General features: G+C 39.9%; 2 protein-coding genes and 1 long non-coding RNA gene across 3 annotated transcripts in view; 2 read left to right on the top strand and 1 right to left on the bottom strand.

Moving 5' to 3' along the window:
• The window catches only part of clybl (citrate lyase beta like), a 61,632-nt gene extending 56,468 nt beyond the window's left edge, over positions 1 to 5,164 (top strand). Inside the window, exons 7-8 of the mRNA XM_030125518.1 lie at positions 3,340 to 3,464; positions 4,684 to 5,164. Coding sequence (XP_029981378.1) covers positions 3,340 to 3,464; positions 4,684 to 4,779 — 221 coding nt within the window. The 3' untranslated portion in view covers positions 4,780 to 5,164. The remainder of the gene's footprint in view (positions 1 to 3,339; positions 3,465 to 4,683) is intronic.
• Positions 5,165 to 5,317: 153 nt separating this feature from the next.
• LOC115412863 (uncharacterized) lies at positions 5,318 to 17,076 on the top strand. The gene is made up of 3 exons (XR_003934394.1): positions 5,318 to 6,077; positions 13,476 to 13,480; positions 17,066 to 17,076. It is a non-coding gene; the product is annotated as an uncharacterized LOC115412863 (long non-coding RNA).
• A 1,661-nt stretch (positions 17,077 to 18,737) lies between these two features.
• zic5 (zic family member 5 (odd-paired homolog, Drosophila)) lies at positions 18,738 to 23,644 on the bottom strand. Its single transcript, XM_030125817.1, has 2 exons — positions 22,428 to 23,644; positions 18,738 to 21,194 (listed from the first exon to the last, which is right to left on the bottom strand). The coding sequence occupies exons 1-2, from the start codon at positions 23,467 to 23,469 to the stop codon at positions 20,755 to 20,757; spliced, it is 1,482 nt and encodes a 493-aa protein (XP_029981677.1). The 5' UTR covers positions 23,470 to 23,644; the 3' UTR covers positions 18,738 to 20,754.
• Positions 23,645 to 27,929: the final 4,285 nt, after the last annotated feature.

Here is a 27,929-nt window from a genome sequence, read left to right as displayed (position 1 = left end):
TCAAGCTAAACGCGGACAATGCTGAACACTTGTTAAATGCTTGTCTGACATTTCTGTGTGCGCAAGTACGATTTGAGGGAGTTATTAGCAAGGAATGGTAGTGTCTACTATAACAGCACACTGTGTGTCTTTGTAGCCAGGCAACGCTTTCAGAGTGTGTGTGTGTATGTTTGCGTGTGTGTGTGCCCTGCAGACTGCATGTTACAGACCACAGACGGCAGGACAGCCTGTTCCAAAATGGATATTCCAGTGTCTCATTCTTTCTTGCAGCAAGTATATTTGGTTCAATATTTTTATCCCTTGAAAACTGATTCCTTCAAAATTTGTCATATTTCCCTGTGGTCTGCCTGTGGGGGGAAAAAGCATGTTTTGATATTGTTTTGATTAGGATGCCAGAATATTTTGATTTATTCCTTTCCATCTATGGGTATTGCAAAGAACAAAACATTACACATTACGTTTACAATAATTAGTTACTTGTACCTTTAGATGAAGAAAAATTAAAAAAAAAAAAAAAGGAAAAGGTGTTTGAGTAAAATCATGAATCATTGCACACTACCTGCATTTTATTTCATCATAATCTTGTGGTCTGAGGTCACCTAGAAAATCAGCGAGTGGTTATCTGGGTGGCCTCATTTACCACGTCTATTTGCTGATGTTGCAAATGTGTATCGTGTGTTCATATTTAAAATGAATTTGTTAAATATTACAGCTTTTTTTTTCCCCAAATGATTTAGCATCTCTGCACTGAAATGTGATACTTTTCTTGTTATGGTTGTCATATTATAGAGATAATATGGAGTGGTTTGATTGAAAATTATGCGATAACCTCTTTTCGGAAAACTAATCACAAACGCTTGAAGGGTTACTAATATGCAGGTAGGCAAAAAGTATGAAACCAGTTGGAAACAGGCAGTTAAAGAAACTAATAGTGAGATTGATATAGTACAGAACCATTCAAATCAATGGATTAGTGGCTTACAAGCCATGGGCACTCTGTATAATCTTAGTTAGTAGCTATTACTGGCCCGAGTCTGCTTAAGCAATAATAAGGTACAGCCAAAAGCCTCTACCTGTGCAGTAATTGACCTTGGCACTACTTAAGCCGTGTATAGCACCCATTAACACTGAGCACAGAAAACACTGGTGAGACACAAACACACACAGTGCCCTTACTGGTAAACAGGGGGGAGTAAAGGAAAAATCCTGGAAAGCTTTGACGAATATTAGATCTGTGGGAGTGTAAGTTTATTAATTTAGGGGTTTAAATGGTGCAACGTGTTAACTTTTTAAGCTCTGATTCAGTTGTTGTAAAGTTCTTGTTGCTTCTCTGAGCTGATAATGCTGCTAAAAGTGTTTACCTTCCAGAACCAGAAAACAAACAGGTTCACCAAATTGTCGGCTTTCAGGGACCACGTTTCACTTCCATCCCCAGGACCTTGCCCATCATTCGCCTGAGAGCACTTTGTTAAATAGCAATCCTCCAATGAGATGCCAGCACCACATGGCAGGCCCGGATTGGCTGGAGGGCATGAATGATGCATTTTAGGAGAGCCAATCGGTTGTAACTGAGGGCACCTGAGTCACCCTGTCCGTTTCTTGGCTCTGTCATTCTTCTGTTGTCCTGCGCAGACAGGCAAAAGCACACATACACACAAAGAAATACAGTATATTCAGGCCTGTCAGCTTCTAGTAGGATACACACTCCTGTTCTGATTGTTGAAAGTAAAACAGGTGGCAAAACAGGAAATGTATATCTAATCTTACTTCTCCTGTAGAATATGCAGACACTATACACACACAAGTATTTTGTTTTGTTTTGTTTTTTAGAAGACTCACAATGTTGCACGCATACACAAATAAGCACATGCACACATCCAAACGTCTCCAACATGGCCCTAGGGAGTCCTTAGGCTGTTTGTCCAACAGAAAATGTGCACTTACAGTCTCTCTGCTTCACACAGACACTCATGAATAAATTCACACCAGCACATACACAAGCACAAAATGTCTTTTAATGTATTTTATAGTATTTGCACCTCATTACCTCATTCAAACCTACCTATTCATGACAAGTTAAGATTTTTTTTTTCACATAATAATGCTCTGAGCCTTAAAATAGAATGTATTTTTTTGTGTAAGTGCTGTGTGTGAGTGGTTTTCCAGAGGTTAACTGGGGTGAGTGGAGCTGGATGAAGGGAATGGGCTCTCTCCTCCCCTTCCCTCTCCTGTCCTCACCTTTCCCTCTTCACTCCTCTCCTCTCCCGGGCTACTTTTTTTTTTTTTTTTGCTTGTGCAGCCCGCCCGCTCGGCCACCTTTAAGGATTTATTGTTGGCGACAGAGCTAAGCCCTAAAGTGTCGAGGTCCCGCTGGTCGACTCTGAGCCGTCATTCTCACCAGACATTTCAGAACCTTAACTTATCACTACAAGTTTTATCTACAAATGTACACAGGATTATGTCGGTGGCATTCGCCCACATTTTTTACTGAGGGGGAGTGTGAGGAGGCGGCAGAGACTGTGTGACAGAGCCTTAACTCTGTTTTAAACTTGAGTTTTAATCCAATATAAGATTCTGAAACTGTCTGAGACATTTCTGCAACTGCTGTCTTGTCCTGTACTGTATACACTCAGCATGTGTTGAAATTGTACTGAAATAACATCAATTTTCTGCCTCAAATGAATAGAAATTTTCTTTTTTTTTGCTATATATTTAAATAAATTAGACCTTTTTAATGATATGTACCCAAATGTTGGGATCTATGTTAACACATGTAGAGATCTTGCATTTATTGATGCTTTATCTTTAAATGATTTGCACTACAGCTTGTTTTTATTGACATCCACCCTCTCTCAGACTCTCACATGCTCTCGTATTGATATTGCACAGCTCTGGACGACTCCTATCACATCTCAAAGTCGGAACGAAGTGCTGAGCAAATATTCTGTTTTACTGCAAGGCTGCAAGTGGTGAAAGATCACTTGATCATGCACGATACACTGCATCCTCTGGTCCTGAGTCACTTCTGTAGGATTGAGCATGTTGACACACACACACACACATACACATAAAAACCAACAGCCTTATCTTCTGCTTTCTACTTCCTCATGTCTCGATGGATCTGACAACGTGCATTTCCAGCTGCAATTCTCAAATTCTTTTATTTTTTTCATATTTATTTCTTCATGTAAAATCTTCAAGTGGTGGTAAGTAAAGATTTGTGTTGAAACACTCGTGACTTTGCATCTGTGTCATTTGAAGCCACAGAAACCCTTCAGTTGTCCTGAGAATATTCCACTTTTTTTTTTTTTTTTCTTTCCCGTGTGTGTGCGTGTGTAGGCAAGCAAGTTATCCACCCAGGGCAGATTAAAGCTGTACAGGAAGAGTTCTCCCCCAGTCAGGAGAAAATCCAGTGGGCACAAGAGCTCATTGCTGCGTTTGAGCAACACCAAAAGGAGGGAAAGGTAATATTCACAGTGGCAGTATCACATATTTATTTGAGTTTGTCTGTGTTTGTCTGTAATTGCTGAGTTGTTGATGACTGAGAAAATACCACAAATGAAGGAGTTTGCAAAATAAAAGTTAGAATCTAGAAAATAATTTTAATAGCCCAAAAGTGCTATTTTACGTGAATCCAGGGGTGCAGAGATGATAAAATAAAAAACTATAATTAATTAGAAGCTGTCTTTTTTTTTTTTTTTTTGGTCATGATAATTTCACTTCAGTACAACCTAATTTGAATGTCATGTTAAAATATAATTAGATCAGTGTTTTATTTCTTAACTGGACTGACATTTTAAAGCTTCATTTATGTTTTTTTTTTTTTTTATTAAATGATTCACAAATTAGCAAGGGATGAGAAATGTTATTTAATAGTGCTTTTTGCAAATCTCAAATGAATGTGTCTGTGATGACGCCGTGTCTGCACCGGCCGCGGGGTTCAGATGACACGAGGTCGTTCCGTTCTCTGAGATTTAGGCTGATCCTTTGTGTACCCTTTCACACACCTCTGTAGTTCCAGAGAATACATACTGTACACCCTGGGTGACTCTCAGAGACAACATAGGAGATGGAGAAGGGGGGTGGGCCAATTAAGTGTACAATATTATTGTTCCTAATTTAGTGCATGGTTGGATTCTGTGTGTTGAGCTCTGTGGGCTATCTGCTGAGGTAATACACAATCTGCCCACACCTCTCTCCCTGCCAGGGCTGCTCTTACTAAGCATTGCCCGAGGGATTCATATCCTACCCATCCCTCTGCCATGCACTGTGTATGTGTGTGTGTGTGTGTGTGTGTGTGTGATGATTTGTACAGTGTTCAGGGTCAGTCCCTTTGTCTTTTAACATGACAGGTGCTGCTTTTGATAATCCTCACCTCCAGCTATTGATTGAATTTTTTGACCTTTCTTAAATATATATTTTTATACGCTACTGAGACCATCAGATGACGCATTACTTAATGTCTCAAAGCAGTTATTCATACCGGATGTTTGTGTCATTTACATTTTATTCTTTTATCACAGGTGGAAAAAAAATCATTTAAAGCCTGCACCGTTGCTTTTTCCATATTAAGGCATGAATGGTTTTCATATGCAAGACTGCGTTAAGTGCATTCACTGTGTACTTGTGGTCTAACGTTGCCCTTTCTGCTCTTGCTTTTTTTTTTGTTGGGAACCTGCTCAGGGTGCGTTCACGTTCCGGGGCAGCATGATTGACATGCCCTCTCTGAAGCAGGCACAGAACATCATCACACTCTCCGCCGCTGTGTCAGAGAAATAACACAACTGGTGTGAAGAAACGGGAGGAGGAACACTGCTGAACCCTGGCAGGAGAGGTCAATGGAAAATGGAAATGTCCCATGACAGAAATTGGACATTATAAACTTGAAACATTTCCCGCCATAGGAGAGCGGAAATTGTGGTTTTAATTTAAGTTTTTAATTATTGTTGAAATGTTTTTTCTTCAGTTCAGTTCCTCTGTGACATTGCTGCTGAGACCTAATTTACATTTTTACTTTTACTGAGCGGTATATTTTTGCAAATAGCAGATATCTGTCTCTGGAAATGTGTTGAGGATTATTGCCCTGTGTCGACACTTTCTTGGCACACTCTCTAGTGAATGCACCATCATGTCATTCTCCTGTGTGTGTGTGTGTGTGTGTGTGTGTGTGTGTGTGTGTGTGTGTGTGTGTGTGTGTGTGTGTGTGTGTGTGTGTGTGTGTGTGTGTGTGTGTGTGTGTGTGTGTGTGCGCGTGTGTGTGTGTGTGTGCGTGCGCGTGTGTGTGTGTGTGCGTGCGCGTGTGTGCGCGTGTGTGCGCGTGTGTGCGTCCATGCCTCCCATCTCTCCTAGGTCATGATGAATGCACTCCCATCTCCACGGTCCAGGCAGCTGGGCAAAAGGGTAAACAAACACAACAAGCCACTGTTGTGGATCTATTCACTGGGCCCCAGTCTTCCAGTCAGGCCTCAGCCCCCTACCCAGGATCTGACTCACAAACATCAAAGTCCTACTCACTTAAAAAAAAAAAAAAAAAACAGATGGAAGTGCGTAAACTCACGATTTAGCTTTTTTTTTTTTTTTTTGGTTTAAGTCTCCTTAGCAAAGACATGCAGCTCACTCTGTAGCATCTGTGAGTCTATGGTCTTGATGGAGAAGGCGTGTGGCGTTTGACACACCATGACCTCTGCTAAATAAATAAATAAAAACAGCATATACACACACATCCTGCAGAGTGTATCCTTCACCCAGTCTGTCATTATTGATTCCATACCAGGTTAACTCGTTATATTGCCGTTGTAGAGCTGTTTCGTTCTCCCCGCTCTGATGTATGTGACTATAGCCACTTTTACACAGAGATCCCAGAAAAAAGGTCAGATGCTGATCCCACCTTTTTCCACCATTGACTAATTTCCACAGCCAAGCCAAAGGAGTAACAGAGGTGAGACAGGCTGGACTTTTACACTGCGGACCTGCGTTCTGGAATCAAAGGGGTGGTGACACAGCGGAACGTATAGTGTTACGTATAACTTGCGCGTCAGAAATTCCCCAAGCGTAGTGGTGTTGCTAACCTTTCCAGAGTCAGCCCGTCTTTCACAATTCCACAGATGTTAGCATGGATAGGACAACAGCTCACGGACCTCGTCTCCCCAGTTTATCATCTTTCTGGTCGTGTTGATAAGCTTGTTTACTGTACACGGCCCATACACATTTTTAAATTCCCCCAGCGTGGAGGTCACACACGCAATACATCATCAAAACATCATATCTTGGGTACGGAACAAGAGGTGTTCCTTTTACATAGCATTCTGGAATCATAATCAGACCAAATGATCCCACCATTTCGTTTACACAGACGTCGTTCCAGAATAAAGGCGAAATATTCCCGTAACAGAAGTGCTGTGTAAAAGGGGCTAACGATAAATGAGTACACTTGAGTAGTTTGTTGTGCTGTCACAAATAACAGTACAATGGAGCTGTGTGGCGCACTTGTGCACATCTGACTTCCATAGACAGTGAAGTGGGTGTGATGTTAGAATGAGACAGATTAGTGGCCATGTTGCTCCAGCAGACCAGGACTGAGGCTTTGTCTCTCTGACTGTGGATGGGAGGATAATTGGGGGGGTGTTGAATGGTTAATAGTGCCATTGGTGACCATGGTAATGAAAGGCACTATACCTCCCCTACCCCACCTCATCCTCTCTCTGCCCCTCTCTCTCTCTTACTGTATGATCTATTGTGTCTGGGGCAGGACTGTGGTCTGTGCCAGGCCAAACCAGACAAAAAGATCGAACCCACTCCTGCGCCCAGCCAAGGACCCTAACAGTGAGCTGCCTTTTTGGCTTTTGGCCACGCATTTCTCTCACCCCTGGTTCACTTTTTCTGTTGTGAGTTCACATTCAGCTTGTTTGTTTGTTTTGACCAAGTCTACTATTATGTACTATTATACCCCAAGGTTGATTGACAAAACTGCAATTTTGTACGACTCATTAGATAAATCCACAAACTTAATTTGGGAGAAGGCATTTTGTGGGGCGTTTTAGAGCTGCAAATAAAATGTGGAATAAATCATATTTTGGGTAACATGGTGTGTTATTTTAAAAGGGATGTTTTTTGGTAAATAAATAAAGTTGTGTAATTACTTTAATTTGAGTAATCTAAGTAGAATACATGGGTGTGATAAGATTTCTATTGAACAAGGTTGCATCCTCACTGATTTTAGAACAGCTTTTTTCAGTTTATATTCAGTATGACTGTGTAAAAGCTAATAGAATGTCACTCAGACTTGGACAGAGGCTGACTAGGTTACCTTATCAGTGAAGGAGACCAGTCTGATGGAGAAACTTGGCTTTTCCAATCTGCTCTGCACCAACAGGTGTCCCCACAGACAGGAAGAAAGATCTCAAAGCAGAGGAAGCAGCACAGGGCTTCATGCAGGGATGAAGTAAAAAGGGCAGCCCTTCTGAGGATGATCAGGAAATTAGATGGCCAGTTTATGATTTTACATCCAAACATCCCTTGAATTACACACATATGTGTTTTATGTCAAACATTCAACCCCCCTTTATTTTATTTTGTTTTATCCAATTCTCTTTATTTAATTTGACTAAATCCAGGTTCTTTCTTAGCTTTCCACTGTGATGCAGACTCACTTTTGGTCTTTATATAAAGCTCATTTTGCTGCTTACTCTTGCATTTCAGTAACATTTAAGAATGGAGGAAAAAAAAAAGATTTTAGTGACATCTCTTTAGATTAGAGGAATGCATCCCTGTCTCCCTCCGCTGTGTAATTCTACATGACATTTCTATTATGTGTGGAACTGATATAATCTTCTCAGTCCGCTCGGCAGTTTTATTTAAATACATCTCTTCGGTATTCCCTGAGAGAGTAAATTACAATTAACACGATTATAACCTCACAAAATTGTGACGGGAATCAATTAGGCTGCGAGCAGTATTTCATAGCCCGGTAATGTGTTGGTCGAGATTGCTTTCATAAATTATGAGGGACTACGCAGGCGGAGAAAATGCATGTATGCAAAACACTGTCAGAGGAAAATTAAAACGAAATGTTTTACATATTTTTCCATTAATCTAAATGAGACCCGTGTGGCAAAGATTCTCTTTTTTTCTAATTCCCCGCCCGGGGATGCCCAAATAATGACTTGATGTTTTAATAGACTTCTAATGACGATATATGACAAACTAATTGCAGCATAAGATTATTCTAAAGCAATAAAATACCTCGTTATTGTAGCTGTAGCACAGTTTGAGAAGTGTAAAGCTATTAGCAAAAATGGCTTAAAACATAATGTGCGCTGAGCTGATCACCATAAAACATTTAGTTTAAGCCAATTAATTCTGTTTCAATATTTAGCAATATGGTTTAAATAAATTAAAACATTTTCACAGTCAGTCCAGTACCGTTTTCTTGCAAAGTGTGACATATTTATTAAAACCATTTCTTAATTTTCAGGATGTCATAGCCCTAAGGCAGACAGCAAAAATGTTTTCTTATCAGCTATTTCTTCCATTAAAACTAATACCATATCACAGAAATTAAGTGTTTTGTCTGAAAGGAGGATTTTGTCAAATTAAATATCACGCAGCCAAATTCAGACAGTTTTTCAAATATATTTTTTTTTACATCAGATTTTATTAAAAAACGAGGTGGTTTCGTTGAGAAACATGTTTTTGTTGTAATTTTTACTTAACTTTTATTCATTAAATGTCCTTTTGTGTTACATGCTGTAGGCCTGGAGGCAGATGTATGTTTAAGGCTGCAAATTAATTTTCTACAATTAGGCCTTCCTGCATTTTTTCAATTTATTTATTTATTTTACAATCTGAGCGCATATTTAGATAGGATTTGACATTTTTCTAGCAAACAACATTTTTTTTTTTCTTCTAAAACTAGGGCCTTTATGTACCAATGATGACAGGCACATGTCCAGAGTCGTTTGCATGATATGAAATTCACCGCGCCCTGTCTGTGCTGCATGAGTGATCTGGCACATGTGGACCATTACTAACTTCATTTGAGAAGAGCTTTTGTCTGAGTGTCCCGTCTACAAGACAGTCCAAGACATGGTGCAGCGTGGCACTAATCAGGATCAGAGATGTTAAACCACACTTTTATCCTCCACCTTTAGGCTTTTGAATTTTGTATTGTGACAAAAATCTTTTTTTTACGCATCCGAGTGCAGTGCGCCTTTTCAGCCTTGCGCAAAACATAACAATGTAAAACGTCAAAATAATTCTGAGCATGTGTTCCTAAAACTGCCCAGTGTCGGATATTCCACACTGGCTTGTACAAAAACAAATGTTTCAGTGCGGATACCTGCAGCCCACCTGCTCTAGGCCTATGTCAGGATGATGGGCGGGGAGGAGAGCATCTCTTTAATTCAACCAAACTTACTTAGGCCTCTACATTTAAAGGCCCTGGATGCTTCTTTGCTGAGTTTAACTCTTGGAGGTCCTTCTCCTTACAGTCCAGTCTGTCCAGGATGTCTCTGCTATGGGTGAAAAGGTAGAAAAATGTAGTTGGAAAAAGAATTACGCGCACTATCTCCCATTAGAAGGATGGTCCCTGTGCAATTTAAAAAGGCGATCAAACACGATCGAATCAAAGTAGGTAGAAAAATGTTTTTAGGTGACTTTACCTTCCTCCACAGCCCTTCTCTTGGCCTGACTCCCCCCAGACTCCCTCTCCTTAACGGGCCCAGATCAAAGGCTGCTCGGCCCCGGTGGAGAACACTAAAACCCACCCGCTTTGTCTGCTGTTGCCAGGAGTGAGGAAGGGTGTCGGGGAAGAGAAGGAGGAGGAGGAGGAGGGGGAGGAAGAGGAGGTGGTGGTGGGGGGGTGGCATGGTAATGAGACTCGTTACAGAGCGACAAAAAGTCTCTGCAACTTTTTCATTTTTTGCTTCAAGTGTCCATCTGTCGTCAGATCTCCCCCTCTTTCTTGCTGTTGGCTTCCACTGTACTTCAGTTCCAGTTCTGTGTCATTTATTTCATGTGGATAACAGCTGCCTGGATTTTAACCCAAGGTGTGGCTTTAACATTAGTGTTCAAACAAAACACTTTATATCTTGTCAGTATTTTTTTTTTCTCTTTCTTTTCTTCCAGTGAGTTTACCCATGGGCTGTGCGCACTACTGTCAAAGTTACCACACATCCAAAACCCTGCTCAAATATTGTTATGGAACTGTTCTCACCTACACTTAAAAGAAGTTTTTACGTTTGCTTTTGTTTTTCTTTTCTTTTTATTGTCCATGAACGCACCAGACAACACAGACTAATAGAAAGTTTACGCGTCCGGCACAGACACTTTGAGGGAGAAGGAAAGCAAAAAAAAAAAAAGAGGAAGAAGCTCGTAAACTGAACAGGTCGGCAGAGGTCTGTGGACATGCAAATGATGGACGTGGATCAGTTCTCACACCTGCCACACCTACAGACACTTACTCCAAAGCTAGTTGAAGATTAGAGTTTGTATTCTACGGAAAAATAGTCATTTAGGCACATATATATATATTTTAACTTTCCACTGGAAAAAGTCTGGATTTCTACATGTGCGCCCCTCTGTCTTTACTCTCTGACATGTTTACCTGGAGAGCACCAGCATCTATCCGCTGTTCACTGAAGAAAAAAAAAAAAAAAAAAAAAAAAAAAAAAAGTGGCTTCACTGATCCTCACTTGATTTTTTTTTTTTTTTTAAGCCTCATATTTTAGACCAAAATGTGTTACGCACCCGGTGATTTATTTGACTTTGAATGCCAGTGTTTATTGTCATTTATTGTAAAAAGGGGGGGAAATCACTTTTAAACATCCATGCGTAAAACTTAGCCTAAATCAGTGATTTAAACTCTGTTGTATTGAATGACCCCCCCCTCCCCCCTGCCTCCGAAAAGTTGTGACAGCTTTAGTGCACAGAGCTATTTAAAGGTGAATTTAGCGCCACGCGGATATGAATTCGGTAAGCCTTTCTCCTTTTCTCCTCACAATCCCAAAACAAGCTTTTGATCCGCCTCTCTTTTTTGTGTTTCTGTGCCGTTGAGCAGGTGGAGGCCGCGCACCTGCACACACAGCTGCGCGCACCTTGTTATTGCCGCTGCTTGACGCTCAAATAAGCGCAGCGCAGCCAAGTCCACAACCCAGACAATATACCCCACTCCACTGCAACAGTTCACAGCCACGGCACTTTTCACGTTTGTTTGTGGAGACACAACAGGAAATGCAACATGAATAAACAATTCCCCATTTATATATTTTCTAAAAAAAAAAATAAATAAAAAAAAAAGAATGTTTTTTTTTAATGTTGTTTTTATTTTCTGAAATATTTTCCACTGGTTTTAAGGATGTGTTTCCCTGCAGCTTTGCGGTCTATCTCTTGTTTGTCATGCTCCGGACTTCAACATGACACACTCTAATCCAATTAAACACGATAACCCTGGACTCACGTATTATTCTCTTCTTTTTTCCTTCAAGTTGCTGACAAGCACTCTCGGTTTTGTGTGAAAGAGAGAGTCAAGAGCCCTCTCTTAATCCCGGGCACGACTAGGAGTGATTGAAAATTGAAAGAAACCCCTCATTGGTCCTCAAGCTGGATGGTGTTTTCTTTGTCCAGTGCTCTGGTTTTATTGTTTAGCGTGTTCATCAGGCATGGCAGGCAATTAATTTACGTCTTTAAAGTGAAATATATATATTTTTTATCCAAGCGGTGATAGTTTATAGTTTGTTTTACAGTGAGTGATCTGGTTTGAAAAAGCAGAATAAATATTTAATTTAAACTAAAGTAACCGGAAAATGTACAATTAGATGATGGTTTTAGTAGATTTATTGATAGACATTAATAAACAAAAATGCTTAAATTTCTAATATTTAACGGACGAATCAGTTGACATTTTAAGTTCTTCCTTGCTCTTAATAAATAGTCTTTCCAAATTGCTTGCGCAGAAGCCGCATTATTCCTTGAAGGCAGCGCAGACATAACATATTGCAGGTGTTGCAAAATGACAGGTAATTGACATTAATCCGCTCTCTCTGAGACTCAGGGGGGATCTAAAGTAAATGGGGATACGGTTAATGAAGCACCACTTGCCCTTTGAATCTCGGTCACAGTGTGCAGCGGGAAGTTTTTTACAAACTTTTTTCGGTTAACGTAGGCTGCTTTCCAGACATCTATCACTTCATATAATAAGATCTATCGATGGTATTATATGGAGGACTGCGCTCCGAAACCTAAAGGAAAGTATGATTTTAAAAGTTTGTTTAATAATCAGAAAAAAAACTGGATGTCAGAGTTGAATTACCACGTGAGTGTATTTGTTACTTCTCTAAGTGATGACTCAGTTTATTGCAAGAGTTTATGTGACATGTCAGAGGTTTGGAGATGCTTTCATAAGTGGCTCTAATAATGCACCCTTACTATTACCGTTTCAGTTTTCCCGCATCCACGGGGTTGTTATTATGCTTATTATAATTCAGATTGGTGGGTCTTCCCTATAGGAGTTGTGACAGACAGACAGAGGCCAGGTGGGAGAGGTAGACTTGGAGCGAAAGAAGTCGCACCTCTCCTCTCCATGCGCACACCGCGCAGTGCTACAGGGGCCTGCGTAATGAGGGCACCTATGGGGACCTCCTGGATGGAGAGGTGTCCTGACCTCGCCACGGCTGGTCAGGATTGAAGCACCGACACCTGCAAGTCACCCCTCCTCCATCTGACTCCCCCCGAGCAGTGGCTTCCACAGCCCCCCCACCCCCCCACCCCATCACCGAGAGTTCATATTCGGCGCACAACTTTTGACAACGATAATGATGTGCATGGTGATGCTGAAAATCTAAGGAGGGGCTGTAGTAGGGTAATAAGGACTCTCCGTGTCAGTGCAAGGGAGGATCGTTTTTCCTCAGGACCAATTCACTTGTAATAGAAAAGCACCACTCTGAAAGCCTCCCACTGAAGTGATGAATACATAATCTACTGGCTCGTCTGTGCGCAATCCAGAAAGAAACAGCCTGCATTCAAATGTCTTCAGTAAAATGGAAAACCAGACCAGTATTAAGTCACAAAATCAAAACAAGGTGCAACAAGACAGATACTCTTTATTTGCTCCTGAAAAACAGTTTAAATATAAAACCCCAGCATTACACTGTGTGATGGATACACGTCTGTAAAGGTGTATTTATATCATATCAGTCATTTTAATAAAGAATCACCATCTCTCAAGGTTTAGTGTCATTAAGATGGATAAGCTTTGATAGTTTGTGAGATATACTGTCATTTACCATGGCAAATGTCTGCGAAGGGCCAAAAGGTGCCCATCCCCAATGGAGCTGGCCTAATTATACAATTAGTCTTGTGATTGGGACAGTCCAGAGCTAAGTGTCCTGTGGGACGACCAGACACATTATGGCTGTCATCAGTATCTTCACAGCAAGTAAAAGGGCTTGGCCTAATAAGTGTGATGCTTATGTCCTTAGACGGGGTGGAGGGTTGTAATTTCTTTGATTCAGCATGTCTCGCATCTTCTGTTTCTTATAACTGTCCACTCTGACCAAAACTGAAGAGCTGTTTTTAGACAAACAAAACAAGCCAAGGTATGGAAAAGTGGATGAGGAGCTCCCTGGTATGGTTTCTGGACTTCATTAATGCCATAGGTCATCTTGGTATTCAATCATTTCTGTCTTAAGCTTCATCTGGGGCCTTCTGCAGGCCCAAGCCACCTCTCTTTGAAGCCATCAGTCAGATGGAGACCTCATATCTCAATCTCATTGCCTATCCAGCCATATTTCCTTTCTGGCTTATCCCTGGTCAGTTGGAAACATCAAGACGTCATATTTTCTTCTGCCCATTTAGAGTCCTATCTATTATTGCCAAACCCAGGTCTGTTAAGAAGAATGGGTGTGAGGCTTGTGATGTTTTGGATCCATGCAGACACCTCCATGAAGTCAGAGGGAGGTCTTGGCTCTGCATGGTTGAGGAGACAGTGGTGCCTCCACATTGTATACTTTACTGCTTGTGCACTGGCTTATCACATTGGATTAGAGCTCCTACAGTGAGACTGGAAGATGAGGATGATTGGTTACCAACTTCACCAGTTCCTCCACGATGGACATGCAGTGGTTCAACTATGTGAAGAGAGTCAGATGTTTGGAGGCAGAGCAGGAGTTCAAACCTTATCTGCAGTGAGCTGCTGTTGACACAGATTGCCCCTCGTCTTACCCTCTCTTCCTCACTTTTTTTTTTTTTTTTTTTGACGAGTCTTTTCCTTGAGCTCAGACTGTCCATGCATGGTCCCCTTTTCCCTGGACCTTACCCTCTTCATTCTCTACCCTCTATCCCTTCCGTGGGTACCCCCTCTTCCCTCTCCCCAGCTGTGATAGAATGATTTCCCCTACTCTAAATGCTGACCTTTTCTGCAATAAAACGGGGTGCATTCAAGGCCAGGCCTCTGATGTTGCAGGCGTGATAGTTCTGCACAAATCTCGTACAGATACCAATCTTTGCCCACAATAGAGGGTGATGGTAAGAAAGAGGAAGCTGGGGAATAGGGGTGGATTAAAATAGTGGACTGGCACTATGCTTTTGAAGTAATTTTGATCAACTATAGATGGGTATTTATGATATGAAATGGAAGTGAGATACATGGATTTAAAGTTGATTAGCAGGGACTGAGGTGGTAAAAGTAATCCCTTCCACATAAGAAAGTCCATTTTTGTCCCAGGTCATTTTTATAACAGATTGTCAGTGTATCTTTATTGAAACCTGAGAAAAGTGCATTATGTGATTGACAGTTTTCAGTATAATATTTAAGCACAAACAGTGACAAGAAAAAAAACCCCAAAAACATAAGAGCACAACATGATAAAATATTTTTTACATGAGCAGGTCAAAATAAGGATGTTCTCAATGCACCCGAGATGAAGCTGGTTTAAAGTACCTTGTAAGCAGTGTCATCCCTGGGGACAAATGAAAATATCCTACATTAAAAAGTCCATCTGTCCCACTTTGATAAGGCAGCTATAGAGTTCTCCATTTCCCTCTACCCAGTCAGTCTAGTTTCCAAGTACGCTGAAGCCTACATCCTGCATTTAGAGGCTTTTAGGAAAGCCCTGTCATTCAATAAGAGACTACTGGGGCAGCATGCTTACGCTTATCTGCACTTTAGTTTCTACTTTCTGGCCGGAGGGCTGTATACTATAAGGGCCAGGTAGCAGGGCCTGGCTCATGCAGTTGTCCGTGGACGACCTTGCTCTCCTCACCTACTGCCTTGGAGTGGCTCCCAGTCCTGGGATGGGGCTTTGGACCAGCACCAAGTCTCTACCCCCACAGATGTTACTGAGCCACCAGATATTATGTCAGTTTTCTGAGTGATGTATCATGCTCTTCAGAAGAGCGGTGCATAACTGAATTGGCCACGCTAATCCACAGGACAACAGTGACGACGTGTGAGCAACCAGATCCTTTAAAGGTTTATGTGAATACTGCAAATGCATTCTAATATTTGGAGACTGCAAAGTAAAATGAAAATATTGAAAATGGTCCTATTATTACAATCAGTGCAAAATGTCTCCTTAAACATTAAGCTGGAATAAAATAATTTTTACCTCTTGTCATGAAATGAATGTGACAATGTGATTTATTCTTGATAGATAAAGTGTAACTGGGACTCAGTGTGTAATCACTGAACCTGGTCAAAGGTAATCACTGATGTGTAGAAATAGGAATAAAAAGAGGACTGTGTCTGAAAACAAAATTATTCCAACTTTATGGACAACAGTGTATTAAATGTAAATAAATATAACAAAACTTCAGTTTATATGAGACACAGATATTAATACTGCTGCCTTTTATCTCATCCCACACAAAGTTATATTTATTGTGCCAAGAATAATAATACAAATATATTCTGCATTTATTAATTTAAAGAGCGGCTTTTCATTTAATACACATTATTGCAATATTCCAGAATTAATTAATTTTTCTCACTTCACTTGGTGTTTATATTTCTATTTTTTTCCTGCCATTTGCTGTACATGATTAACACATTATATTTATTTCCAGACTTAGGTGCTTCAATTATAAGAATAATTGTAAGATGCTGTGACTGCTGGTGTTTTATTTCTATGCCACTGAGCAGAAAAGAATACAATCTCCTTTTCAATATAAAGTATTTGCATATGGTAATTAAGTAAAATTATGGCATCTGGAAGCAAAACAGCAACATCTATAGGTTTAGACAAATCACTTCAACACTGCTATGCCTATATATGTGTGTGGTGTTATTAGAATTATGATTTGCTCACTGGGTAATTGATTTAATGAAGTTCCTATGAAAGTAAACCCAAGTACAGGTCATCTGGGTAAACCCCCCAGCGTGCCTATCGTCAGATGTATTACTGTCGCAGTCCTTAGGGAAAGACATCGGGGCTAATAGGTGAACCAGCAGCTGCTGAAGTTGGGCTGCAGACGTCCGACAGAGTCCAAGTGTAAAACCGGACAAATCATTTACAGTTTTCCTCGGTTTTGAAAATCCACGGGAGAAAGAGTTCTTCTTCTTCTAAAAAAAAAATAAAAAAAAAATACAACACTTTTGGAGTCGCTCCTTCAACTTGCTGCTGGATTGTCTCCTGCAGACTGAAGTGCATGTACTGAAAAACCTACTTACTGTTCGCAGATCAGAATGAAGCTGAGCCTGAGCGCTTATACTTCCAATGGAAAAAAAAAAAAAAAAACGATAATAAAAAAAAAATGCTCCAGAGAAGTCTTAGATTCGAGGATCTTCAGTTAAGAGGTGCAGCAGCAAGCACACGTCGTTGTTTTCCGACTAGATCATGAAACTTAAGATAGCAGCCAGGTAGGGAGCGTGAAAAAAGTTGGCAAAATGCCTGGGCAGCAAATATGTGGCCATTAGACTGGTGTGTGTTTGTGAGAACGGGAGAAACTAAAACACAGCGAGGCTTCACACTGTGACAAAGTTTAGAGTTGGTCAGAAAAAACAGGTGTGTGCTTTAGTTGTAGACAAATGTACAAGTGAAAACAACTTTGGGTGCACTGAATTTATCTGTAGTGTCAAATTCACTCACTTTTTGAAGTTTTGAAGTGCATGTATATTAAAGCAGTAGGAGGTGAATGCAAGAAAATTCTGACAATAATACGAATTTTAATATAATAATAATAGTAATCATAATAAAATGTTGTCTCTTTTGACCTATATTTGTGCGCACTGGAATTGCTGTTAAAAAAATAACAAAATAAGATTAAAAAAAAAAAAAAAAAGATTCCAACTTATTTATTTGTGATATAAATGTAGTTTGTAACCCAGGGTAAACAGGCTGTCCTAAGGTGTTGCTGCTCTTCTATAGGCTATTTTATTTCTGGAGGAGGTGTTTGCAGAAGGGGTTGCTGACTACTTCTTGACACCTGCTTCCCTGTGCAAAAAAATAAATAAATAAAAGCACTGAAGAAACTCCTTTTCTACTAAAAAAAAAAAAAAAAAGACAAAAAAAAAAAAAAAGAAAAGAAAATCCACTGTATACACTTGAAGGTGCGCTGATGTTTGGCGCAGGTGCTCAGATCAAATGACCTGCATTTTTCACAGACTCTTAACTTTTTGAGACTGAATATGATCACTTCACAAGCCATTTTCATGTGCATTGTGCCAACAGTGTTCAGGAGATGGATAAAGCTTGTAAAGTCTGACAAGACGGCATTTGTTTCTCCTCTACGCTCGTCTGAGAAATTATCTTTCAACCCCTTTAAAGGGCACAATTGAGAAGCAGCGGCGTTCTCACTGCGACTTTTCGCTTTGTCCCCTCCAAAGTGGCGTCTGCATGTCTGACTCTGCCAGTTACTGATTTGCAGGCAGTATGTTAAGGTGGCCCATGTAAGTGATTTCCACGGGCATCCCACTAAAGGAGAACAAATCGCTGACAAAGGAGTGCCTTTCCCATTCAGCAGCGTCGTTAGGACAACCAAAAAGTATTTCTCAGATAATAAGTTCTACTTCAAAGCGTTTCTCACTGAAGGGTGACTGCTTCACTCCTTTTATTAAGTCTCCCTCCTTTTAATGCCGAAGGAACTGTCTCTGGTTATTTTTCATCGTGTTTATTTTGTAACATTCATTGAGCTCTTGTTTCCAAACAGGACTTACAAGAGCAGAGTCCTCTTTAGGCCCTTACCCCCATAAAAGTCCACACACACAAAACGAGAGGAGGCCCACGAGTACGAACACTGAATGAAGCATTTGATGAAGTGTGTTTTCTTTCTTTTTTTTCTTTTTTTTTTTTTTTAAGAAGTGATGGAGGAAAGCAGTAAAAGTGACAAAGACCATATACTAAAACTAAACAAACCTGTAGTTGTCGCCTTTTATTTCTGTAACCCTCCTCGTGCTGCTTCTATTCTTGGACTCTTCTATAGAAAAAGGGTTAAAACACTGATATTTTATGACCATTTTTATCCCATTGGAGTCAAGTGCGTCTTAATCGGTGCAGCATGGAAAGCTAAAAATATCATTTACAACGTGTTTTATTCCAAAGGTGTCAACTTGTACATTTTTTTCTGCTTGTTTGGTCCAAATACACTCAGGGTGGATGTAACATCACTATGTCATGTTTATTTATTTATTTATTTTTTTGGAGATGCTGCATCATGCGCTTTGGTTATCATTCATTTAGTGTGTGTGTGTGTGTGTGTGTGTGTGTGTGTGTGTGTGTGTGTGTGTGTGTGTGTGTGTGTTTTTGTTTTTTTTTTCAACCAGACATATTTAAATGTGAGCGTCTCACTATCCAATTGCCATAGAAATCCTAACTCACCATGAAGACTGTCAAAGCGGCCAGCCTTCCTCTCAGAAGCTGCAGTCTTTGAAGTGGTGCAGGACTCGCGTTGGTCAATTTTAATTCTATAGACTGGACAGGCAACTCTTTGAAAGTGAGATTGTGCGTTTTAATGGAGGAAATAAGAGGGGGAACTTGTTTTATACACTCTATACAAGGCCTTGCTTATTGTCAGTTATCTTTTTATCTTTTATTTTTCCCATGAATGATTCATGCTCAGGCTGCTTTGTACTGACGCGCCTTTCAGAGGTAGCGCCATCAGGGGGCTCTAAGTTTTCCCATTAGCTCAGTGATTAGTTCATACCTGCCTCCTTGGCCCGTTAGGCCTGGATCTGGAATACAACCGTGGAGATTTGATAGAAATGTCCGGAAAACAAGTGAACAGAACTACTTTTCACATCAGAATGACACTGATGTTTTTCTAACTATAATTTACACCTGTATTTAGAATGACATACATTAACATTTAATATTAATGTGTCAAAAAAATACCCACAATCAACTGCGTTGAAATCTCATATTAATGAAAATTCACCCATAAATCATAATAATTTGACACTTGTTAATTATTAACTCTATGTCCTGGTATTTTTTTATTATTGTATTTTAGCATTATTTTATATTGTAAATTTAATTCTGAACACCAAAGGTCTGCACAATTATAGCTGATTCGTTTTTCTTTTTTTTTTTCTTCTTTTTTTTTTTATATCCATCATGTCCAAGAGCACCATGCACCTTAAAAAGAAAAACAGATCACTACAAAAGGCATGCGAGAAAGGAACTTTTCACATTACACAGCCCATTCAAGTAAATGGTTTCTTCTTTTACAGAACACAATTAAAAAAAAAAAAAAAAAAATTGACAAAATTCTTTTTTCTTTTCTTTTTTTTTTCTTTTTTTGTTTTGGGAAGGGTGAAACATAAAAAGTATCAGCAGGGTACTACGCATCACCAAAAACTGATATTATTATTCTTTGGTGTTTCTGTAATTCCAGTACAACATTAATACCAGCAAATAAATTACAATGTACAAAACAACATTTTTTTGTAATTAAAACTACACAACATTCACAAGCATCAGTACAGTTACATATATACAAATCCTACAGGGTCAAAGCCTGTCAGTGTGGATATTTAGGGTCTCAAGGGACTTGCTCGTATTTTTTTAATCGAGCATAACACTTGTGTATTTTGCATAAAATATAGTCTTAAATAGTTCTTAAATATTACAAAATTCCATCCAAACACATGTATTGTATAAATCTGAAAAGGTAAATGAGAACCCTTAAGATACAGATGACTCTCTTTTTTTTCTTCTTCTTTCCTTCTTTTTATCAAAGTTTGTACCATCTTAAGAATTAAAAATGAAATATTACAAAAGCATATTCAGTTCTGTTCATTAACTATTTGTTGCCACTTGTGGGGTAACAAAATGTACCATTTGTTTTCCCCAGGTCTGGAATATGACAGTGATTGATAGCAGGCCAGTTATTAAACTGCAAGGGGATGATGGGAGGTCACATGAAAGATGTCATTTCAACACACCAGTTGAGTCTTAAGTCATGCAGTTAATTTAACCCTGCTGTTGGTTAAAAAAAAAAAAAAAAGATTATTCATTAAATAGATTTATTGGTAAATATTCTGACATTCTGATTTTTGGTCCTGGGTTCAGATTCAGCGATAACGTTAGATTTTTCTATGAATCTACATTTTTAGTAAAGGTCAGGATGCACATAAACAAATGCCTGTTTGTGTAATTAAACCTGAAGTGGATCCATATAAATTACTGACAAACTTGGAATAAGATTACAGTGAGTATAACTGATCGATATCCTTGGAGCGTGGGGGCCAGCGTGGATCTACACACTTTACGAGTCAACTAGATGGCAAGTTTGATAGTCACGTGGTTGTAAACAAACAGGGCATCAGAGCATTGTCCTGGGGTCAGAATGTCTGAAAGAGTCCTCATCGTCTGAATCTGACGTTGGCACATCGCTGGAGGGGGTGTGGAGGTGGTTGGGACCCCCGCTCCCCTGGCACACGTACCACTCGTTGAGGTTGGTGACCTGGGGGGACAGGTTTGCTGAGCGGTTTCGGTGCGGCTCTGAACTGGGCGAAAGAGGGTCCCCGAGTGGGTTCGTGGAGGAAATGTAGGTGACGTTGGTGGAAGGGGGTGGCGGGGACTTGCAGTGCACTTTCATGTGCTTCCGCAGCGAGCTGGGATGTGTATAGGATTTGTCACAGCCGCGGACTTTGCAGTAGTAAGGCTTGTCACTGGTGTGGACGTGGGAGTGCTTCTTCCGGTCGCTGCTGTTGGCGAATTTTCTGTCACAGCCGTCAAACTCGCACTTAAAAGGTTTCTCTCCTTGAATTAAGAAGAGATACATTCAGTGTTAGGGAGGAAAAACAATAAAGTTTCAATACATCATAAATACACAACACCTCAAATAAACAGGATGCATCATGTGCGTAATTTCTCATTAAATCTGCGTTGGATCAGCCTTTGAATCTCTACTGGGGCTTCTCTACACACAAGCGCCACGGTTCCACACCCACTTGTCCAAAGCATTTTCATGTGTGAACACGTGTAACATGCCTCTAGGCCCTGGTTACATGTACACTATGTCTGCATATGGAGAGGGAGAGGGAGAGAGAGGGGGATCTCGGGGGACCACCAGGGTTCGTTTATGTACCAGGATTAGAACTCACCACACACGTCAGACTAAGATGCAAAACAACTTATTATTTTTTATTTTATTTTCTGCTTGTACTTAATGATACACGTAAAACGTGGTTTGTTGCACAGTGTCCATATGGTAAAGATTAACAATTAGTTTTATGAAAACAGTTTGTTTTCTGGCTAAAAATTTAATAATTTTTTTTTTTTTTTTTTTTTTTTACTCCTCTGGGGATTTGATATCATTAAGGTCGAGGGGTTTGTCCCTGTTTCACAAATCCATATTTACATTTTGACGTGATGAGGAAAAATAGCCCCCAAAAGAGACATGAAGCTGTTCGAAGTAGATGAAAGTTGGACTATGAACTTTATGGGGTATGTAAGTCTGACCCACATGTGTTCTAGAGCCTTGTTTTGGGTGGGCTGTTTGTCTACACTGACCTTCTTTCCCTGGACTCCAAAAACACTGAGGTTAAACCATGCACGTGTATTCTTTTCATAAACCAAAGGTAAAACTAATGCAGTGCTGTTTGTTTAACTCATGAAATCTGCAGAAAGCATTCTGCGTAAACATCGTACGCCTCCGGATAATTACATTTACACGCTTTCTAGCGCTGTCCTCCACGTACGTAAGCACGTTTCGCAAATCATATGTCCTAATCCTCTCACGCCTACTGTAGAGTACCAGACGGACAGAGAGGTATTTTTTAAGAAAGGAAATAAGACACGTTTACTTACTGTGCGAACGCCTCAATGAATAAAACTTTTTTTCGTGGCTTGTGCGCGCAATTACGCACCGCCTCACAGTCTACCGGTTAAGGACTGGACATCAAAACAAGCTCGAGTAGGTTAGATTTGGAGTCTGCGTGACTGTGGGGTTTTATTCAGGCGGCAGCGTTTAACACAATTAGTCGTACTGACCTGTGTGAGTCCTCTTGTGAATCTTTAAATTCTCCGATCGAGCGAACACTTTTCCACAGCCCGGGAAAGGACAGGGGAAGGGCTTTTCTCCCGTATGAACTCGGATGTGGTTTATCAGTTTATACTTCGCTTTGAAAGCCTTTCCTTCCCGTGGACATTCCTCCCAAAAACATACGTGGGAGCTCTGCTCCGGTCCCCCAACATGCTCCACCGTGACGTGGTTGACCAGCTCGTGCATTGTGCTGTAAGTTTTAGAGCAGGGCTTTTTTGGACTTTGCTCCTGGTCAATCCATTTGCAGATCAGCTCTTGCTTTATGGGCTGCCGCATGTATCTTAAGAACGCCCCCGCCGCTCCGTGAGGAGCAGAAGCGATGTTCACATTGAGGTTCATGGAGTTGTAGCTGTGGAGAGAAGAGGGTCCATAGTGCTCTGGCCTGTGCCCGAAGTGCTCTGGCCTGCCGTAGATGTCCCCCGGTATACCCAGACGCATCTGCCCATTGAGGGCATGGTGGTGGGCACCTGGGGACGCCTGGTCGTGGAGTCCAGTAAAAAGTGAATGGGCCCCACTTTCCGTGTGCCCATAAGCACCTGTTGGGGAGATGAACATGCCATGGTGATGAGGGGAGGAGGCGGAACTATGCTGGTCGCCAAGTGCATGCATAGCAGAGGCTGAGAGTTCTCTCCTGAGGATGAAGTCCCTGCTGCTTGAATAGCCTGAGTGGGGGTGAGCCACGGGGAAACCAACTGTGGTCTGAGCAGAAGTGAAAGATGCCGCGGTCTGGGCTTCGGGATGGCTCTGAATGTGCTGAGATGGGCTAAGTTTGAGAGCATTTGTCTGTGCCATGTGCTCTGGTCCAAATGGAGTGAGTGCCACTCCGGGGTCGTTGCCCAGCTCCCCAGGGTGGAGGTGGGCATGGTGGGAGAGAGGGTGATGCCCCCCTAGCCCCGGGAAGCCTGTCATATTCTGATGAGGAAGGGGTTGAGTCGCTGCCAAATCCGCTAATCTTATCGCTGGATTCCTCTTGCTTAAAGGGGGTTCCATAACTACACTGACAAGTCCATCCGCACTCACCGCAATTGTTTTTCACCACACCTCGCTCTCTAAAACATTAGGAAAATATGTATATAAGGGGTCTATAAGTTCTTTTGTCCGGCTTCTAACTCTGCTTGCTCCTTTTCCCACTCTGTCCTCAAGCGATTGGCAGAACATACAACAGTTGGAGGACACAGTGGGGAATACAGTTTAGAAATGGCACTGCGGGTATTGGACGGATTTTGGTGACTGGCAGTTAGGAGAACGAAGCGATTGGCTGTCGTTCAGCGCAGGGGCTCAGCAGGGTTCCGCCCCCTCACTCTCTTTATCGCTGTTGACTCCAAAAAGTTGTACTCACAAAGTTACCAGCAGATCTGTTTCTGCGGCTTTGTGTTTACTGGTGCTGGTGTATGTGGTTGACCGAAATGTCAGTTTATGTGACAATTGGACCCTATTTTATCCCTGGTTTGGTGTGCCCAAGCATCTCACTGTTGATTTGATGTCGCCATATGGAGGGGAAAAAAAAAAAAAAAAATCCGCTCTGCTCGATGGACGGTTTTGGCCAGTCTAAAGAATGCGACGGATTTAGATATTTATTTAGTTTTAAGACTAATTTAGCAAGAATATTTTTATATTCTTACAATACAACACAAATACTAAACATCAGGAAATTATAAGCTTATCATGTGAAATATATTTTATATGACTAAAAATAAATAAATAAAGCTATTGTGCAGCTTTGCATTTTGTTGTGGTTTTATAGATTTAGCAGGTGTTTTCCATAACCTCCTCATTCCGTTTTGCATGAATATGAATAAGAATGCACTTTACACTGAGGTTTGCAGAGTTTATTGTCATGAAAAACCATATAATACCAAAAAAATCTGTTATATGGAAGTCCTGAATTTCAGTTTGTTCATGTATATTTCATGTAAAATATATATATATATATATATATATATATATATATATATATATATATATATATATATATATATATATATATATATATATATATATATAAATAAAAATACATATATAAATAAATAATAAAATAAGAATATTGACCTTTGGCTTAGATGATAAGTTGTTCATAAATGTCCAGAGGTACATTATGGTAACCTGTGCGCAACCACATTATTTTTCTGCTCCGTACATCACTTAAAATAATTTATGAACTTTTTTATTCTTTTGGTTCTAATTAAAAAGGGCAGGCACTTGTTGTTGCCTTCATATGACGGATCACAGTATTTGCAGAGTGCTTGATGCCAACAGTGCATGCATGTCTCTGATCATTTATTTGTCTCCATTTTGACACTTTTTAATCAACGTGTAATAACTGGCTTCTAAACTGCAAATCATCCTGTCACCAATTTGCACAAAGTCTGATAACCTGAATATGAGTTTGGCGCTAGAAAACTGAAAAATATTCCACAAATACCTCAATTACCCCCCTCATAAACACGTTTTATAATTTATTTTCATCCTATTTGAGCTGTAAGGGTTGATATAATGGGCCTGTTGCACGTACTCCCCTGCTGAAACTGATTTATAAACTTGATAATCAGCAGGCAATTTTTGTGTTAAAACTTTAAAACTTTGCAAATTTTCATATGAGGTGTTAAGTTATTAAAATTAACAGGTAAAAAAAAATAATAATTATGTGGCGGTTTATACTGAGGCAGACAGTGAAGATTGTTTCAGTGGTCTTTGAGTGGTATGGTACTGAGACAATTATGTGCGCCCTGCTCCTCTTCCACCTCATTGGCAGCTGGTTATCTTTCACCTGCTTTTACGTGTAGCAGTTTTTTCCTATAAATCTAAATTTCACTTTGGTGTGAATTCTCCTGTCAGGGATTTTGTGAAATAAATAAAACCAACACTGGCACATGGTAATCCATAAAAACATAGCTTTAAGTCTGTTCTGTTCAGTGGCTTTATATGCGTAAAATAAAACGACATATTGTAGGACATTAACGACGTTGAAGTGTATTATTTGTGACAGTCACAGTAACTGCAGTGCGTAAAAACTAACATTTGAATCCCAAGATTTATCAGGTGAATTAATTAAAGTAATCACATCATGAGTTTTTTTTTTTTTTTTTTTTTTTTACAGGTTGACTGGGTTTAACAGAGGTCATTTTTATTGACTTGCAGTTTCCAAATATCCAAAAGCTGTCGATGCTTCAAACGGAAGAAGGGGTCGTCTTAAACCTCTCTCTCTCTCTCCCTCTCTCTCTCTCTCTCTCTCTCTCTCTCTCTCTCTCTCTCTCTCTCTCCCTCTCTCTCTTTAAAACAATGGCGCTTTGTCATAAACAGGCTTATTTTACCAAAAGGAGTCAAGAGGGCAACATATGTGGTCTTAACGGGTCATAGGTCAAACATCCATGAAACACAAGGTCACGGAATGAGCACAAGTAACCTTCCAGTGTGTCAACATATTGATACTGTCAGATAACACAGAAGAGAAATACGCCTTTGGCCCCTATTACTGAGGACACAGTGTTCAGATATGTTGACTTCAAAAATACTCCTATAAGAAAGTTCTTCCCTAATTCTCAGTAATATTCCTTTTTATGTGTTTTATTTTATTGTTATTTTCCTTACATCTGGAGGCCACATCTCAGTGTAGATTTCAGCTCTAAAAACCTGTTGAAATGGTCTTTTGGGGATTCTGAATAGGCTAGACCCCTTTTCTTCTCCAAGCAGTAGAGAGAGTGAGAAAAAAAAAAAAAACAGTCCATGCGCTTCTGTGCGATAGATTTTTTCTCTTTAATTTTCTTTTACTTTTTTCTCCTATCTGGGGAAGGTTTTGTGGTTTTCCAGAGAAATAAAGAACTTCTTATAGGGGTCGGCAGACGTGACTTTGAACTTGGATCAGCTCCTGCGTTTCCTGCGGTGCGGGTTGAAATAGACTTGGAAGAATGGCGCACAACGCTCAGCCTGTCCCACTCCGAGCTTCACCCAGACGCACAATTTCTAAAGTTTTTTAAAACCTTTCCCTCGCCTTCACCATTATAGTGCATGGGGCATCGGAGAGCTGGGACGCAGAGAAATGTGTTGTGTATTGGAACGGGAGTGCTTGTGGGATTTTTGATTTGGTGAAAATGTAAGTAAATTTCCTTTGGTTTCTACGTGAATGAACAGCTGCAGTTTATTCCCTCTATGCCCCATTTTGAGCACATTCAGTGCATATTTGGAATGGAAAGTTGCAGGTAGCTAAATGAAGCAAAACTTTCTTTTTTTGCAGTTTTGTGTTTGTTTCTGTGTGTTAACATCCAGAATGAGTCTCAGATAAGTTTTATAGTTGGAATGGAATAATAACAGTAGTCATATAGTGATTTTGTTTTGTTGAAGATATTATTTTTCAAGCAAAAAAGCATAAAAAAAAAACTGTGAATATTTGTAACTCCAGTACATAATGATTCACTTTGACTTTTACATAAATTTTCTTATTAAAGTTCATGAAAGTAACGCGACCCTATAGGTTACCAATGGTTAACATGGATCTAAGCGCAGTTCACCACCATAACATGTTACCTAATTGGTGTGGTGATTTTAAGAACCACCAAGGAAGCAGAACCAGTAACATATGGAACCATTAAAAGAAACATCAACAACACTGGCGGTTCCAAGTGTGAGCAACACTAAAGGCCCAGTTGTGGTTCTACAACCAGTGAAAAAACCACTGGACTCCATCTGGAGCCACATGATTTTACAGCTGTGAAGAATTAAAGGGCTCACGAGTTTTAGGTTGATTTTTGATAATTCTATTAACTCTATCTTAATTTTAATAGTGCATTTGGTGATGTGTTTTCCTTCAGTAGTCACAAAAAAAATCCTTGACTTTTTTTTAAAAATTTCAGTTTCTTCTTTTTCAATGAAATGTGCTACAGTAGTAGTGACCACTGAGTCAGTGTATAAGAAATAAAGTTTGCTACTATATTCCAAATACATTAATAAACCTCATGCATTTTTCTTCATAGAAACTTGATGCGGCTTCAGTAGTTTAATAACTCTGATTCAATATTTCCAAAATACTCCCAAAAAAATTTAAAGATGCACTATTGATTATACTTATGTATTAATGTTGATGGTGAGATGCCTGTAAATAACATACACATTACACTCCTCCTTATACTGACATGCGCACTCATCCTTTTGAGTTACTACATTGTCATGAGAAATGACACGGTTGTTAATTATTTATATTCAGTCTAATCTAATATGGAAAAGTAGGATTTCTCATATGTTTATTCTTGTATTTATTATTTTGTGACTGTAAAACAGTTGTTACATAATGTTCAGTTAAAATAACACACCACTAAATGTGTTCTTCTAAATCTATCTTTGTCTCTAAAGTCAGCAAATCTTTTTTTTATATATATATATTTTTTTTTTATCATCCATATAACTTATTGTCTAAATAATATAAAAACAAAAACATTTACTCTCCTTTCTGGTCGTGA

Source organism: Sphaeramia orbicularis, chromosome 21 (genome assembly GCF_902148855.1).
Source record: "Sphaeramia orbicularis chromosome 21, fSphaOr1.1, whole genome shotgun sequence".
In the NCBI taxonomy this organism is placed as follows: domain Eukaryota; kingdom Metazoa; phylum Chordata; class Actinopteri; order Kurtiformes; family Apogonidae; genus Sphaeramia; species Sphaeramia orbicularis.
Note: the sequence above shows the minus strand (reverse complement) of the source record. Positions and strands in the feature narration are given on the sequence as shown.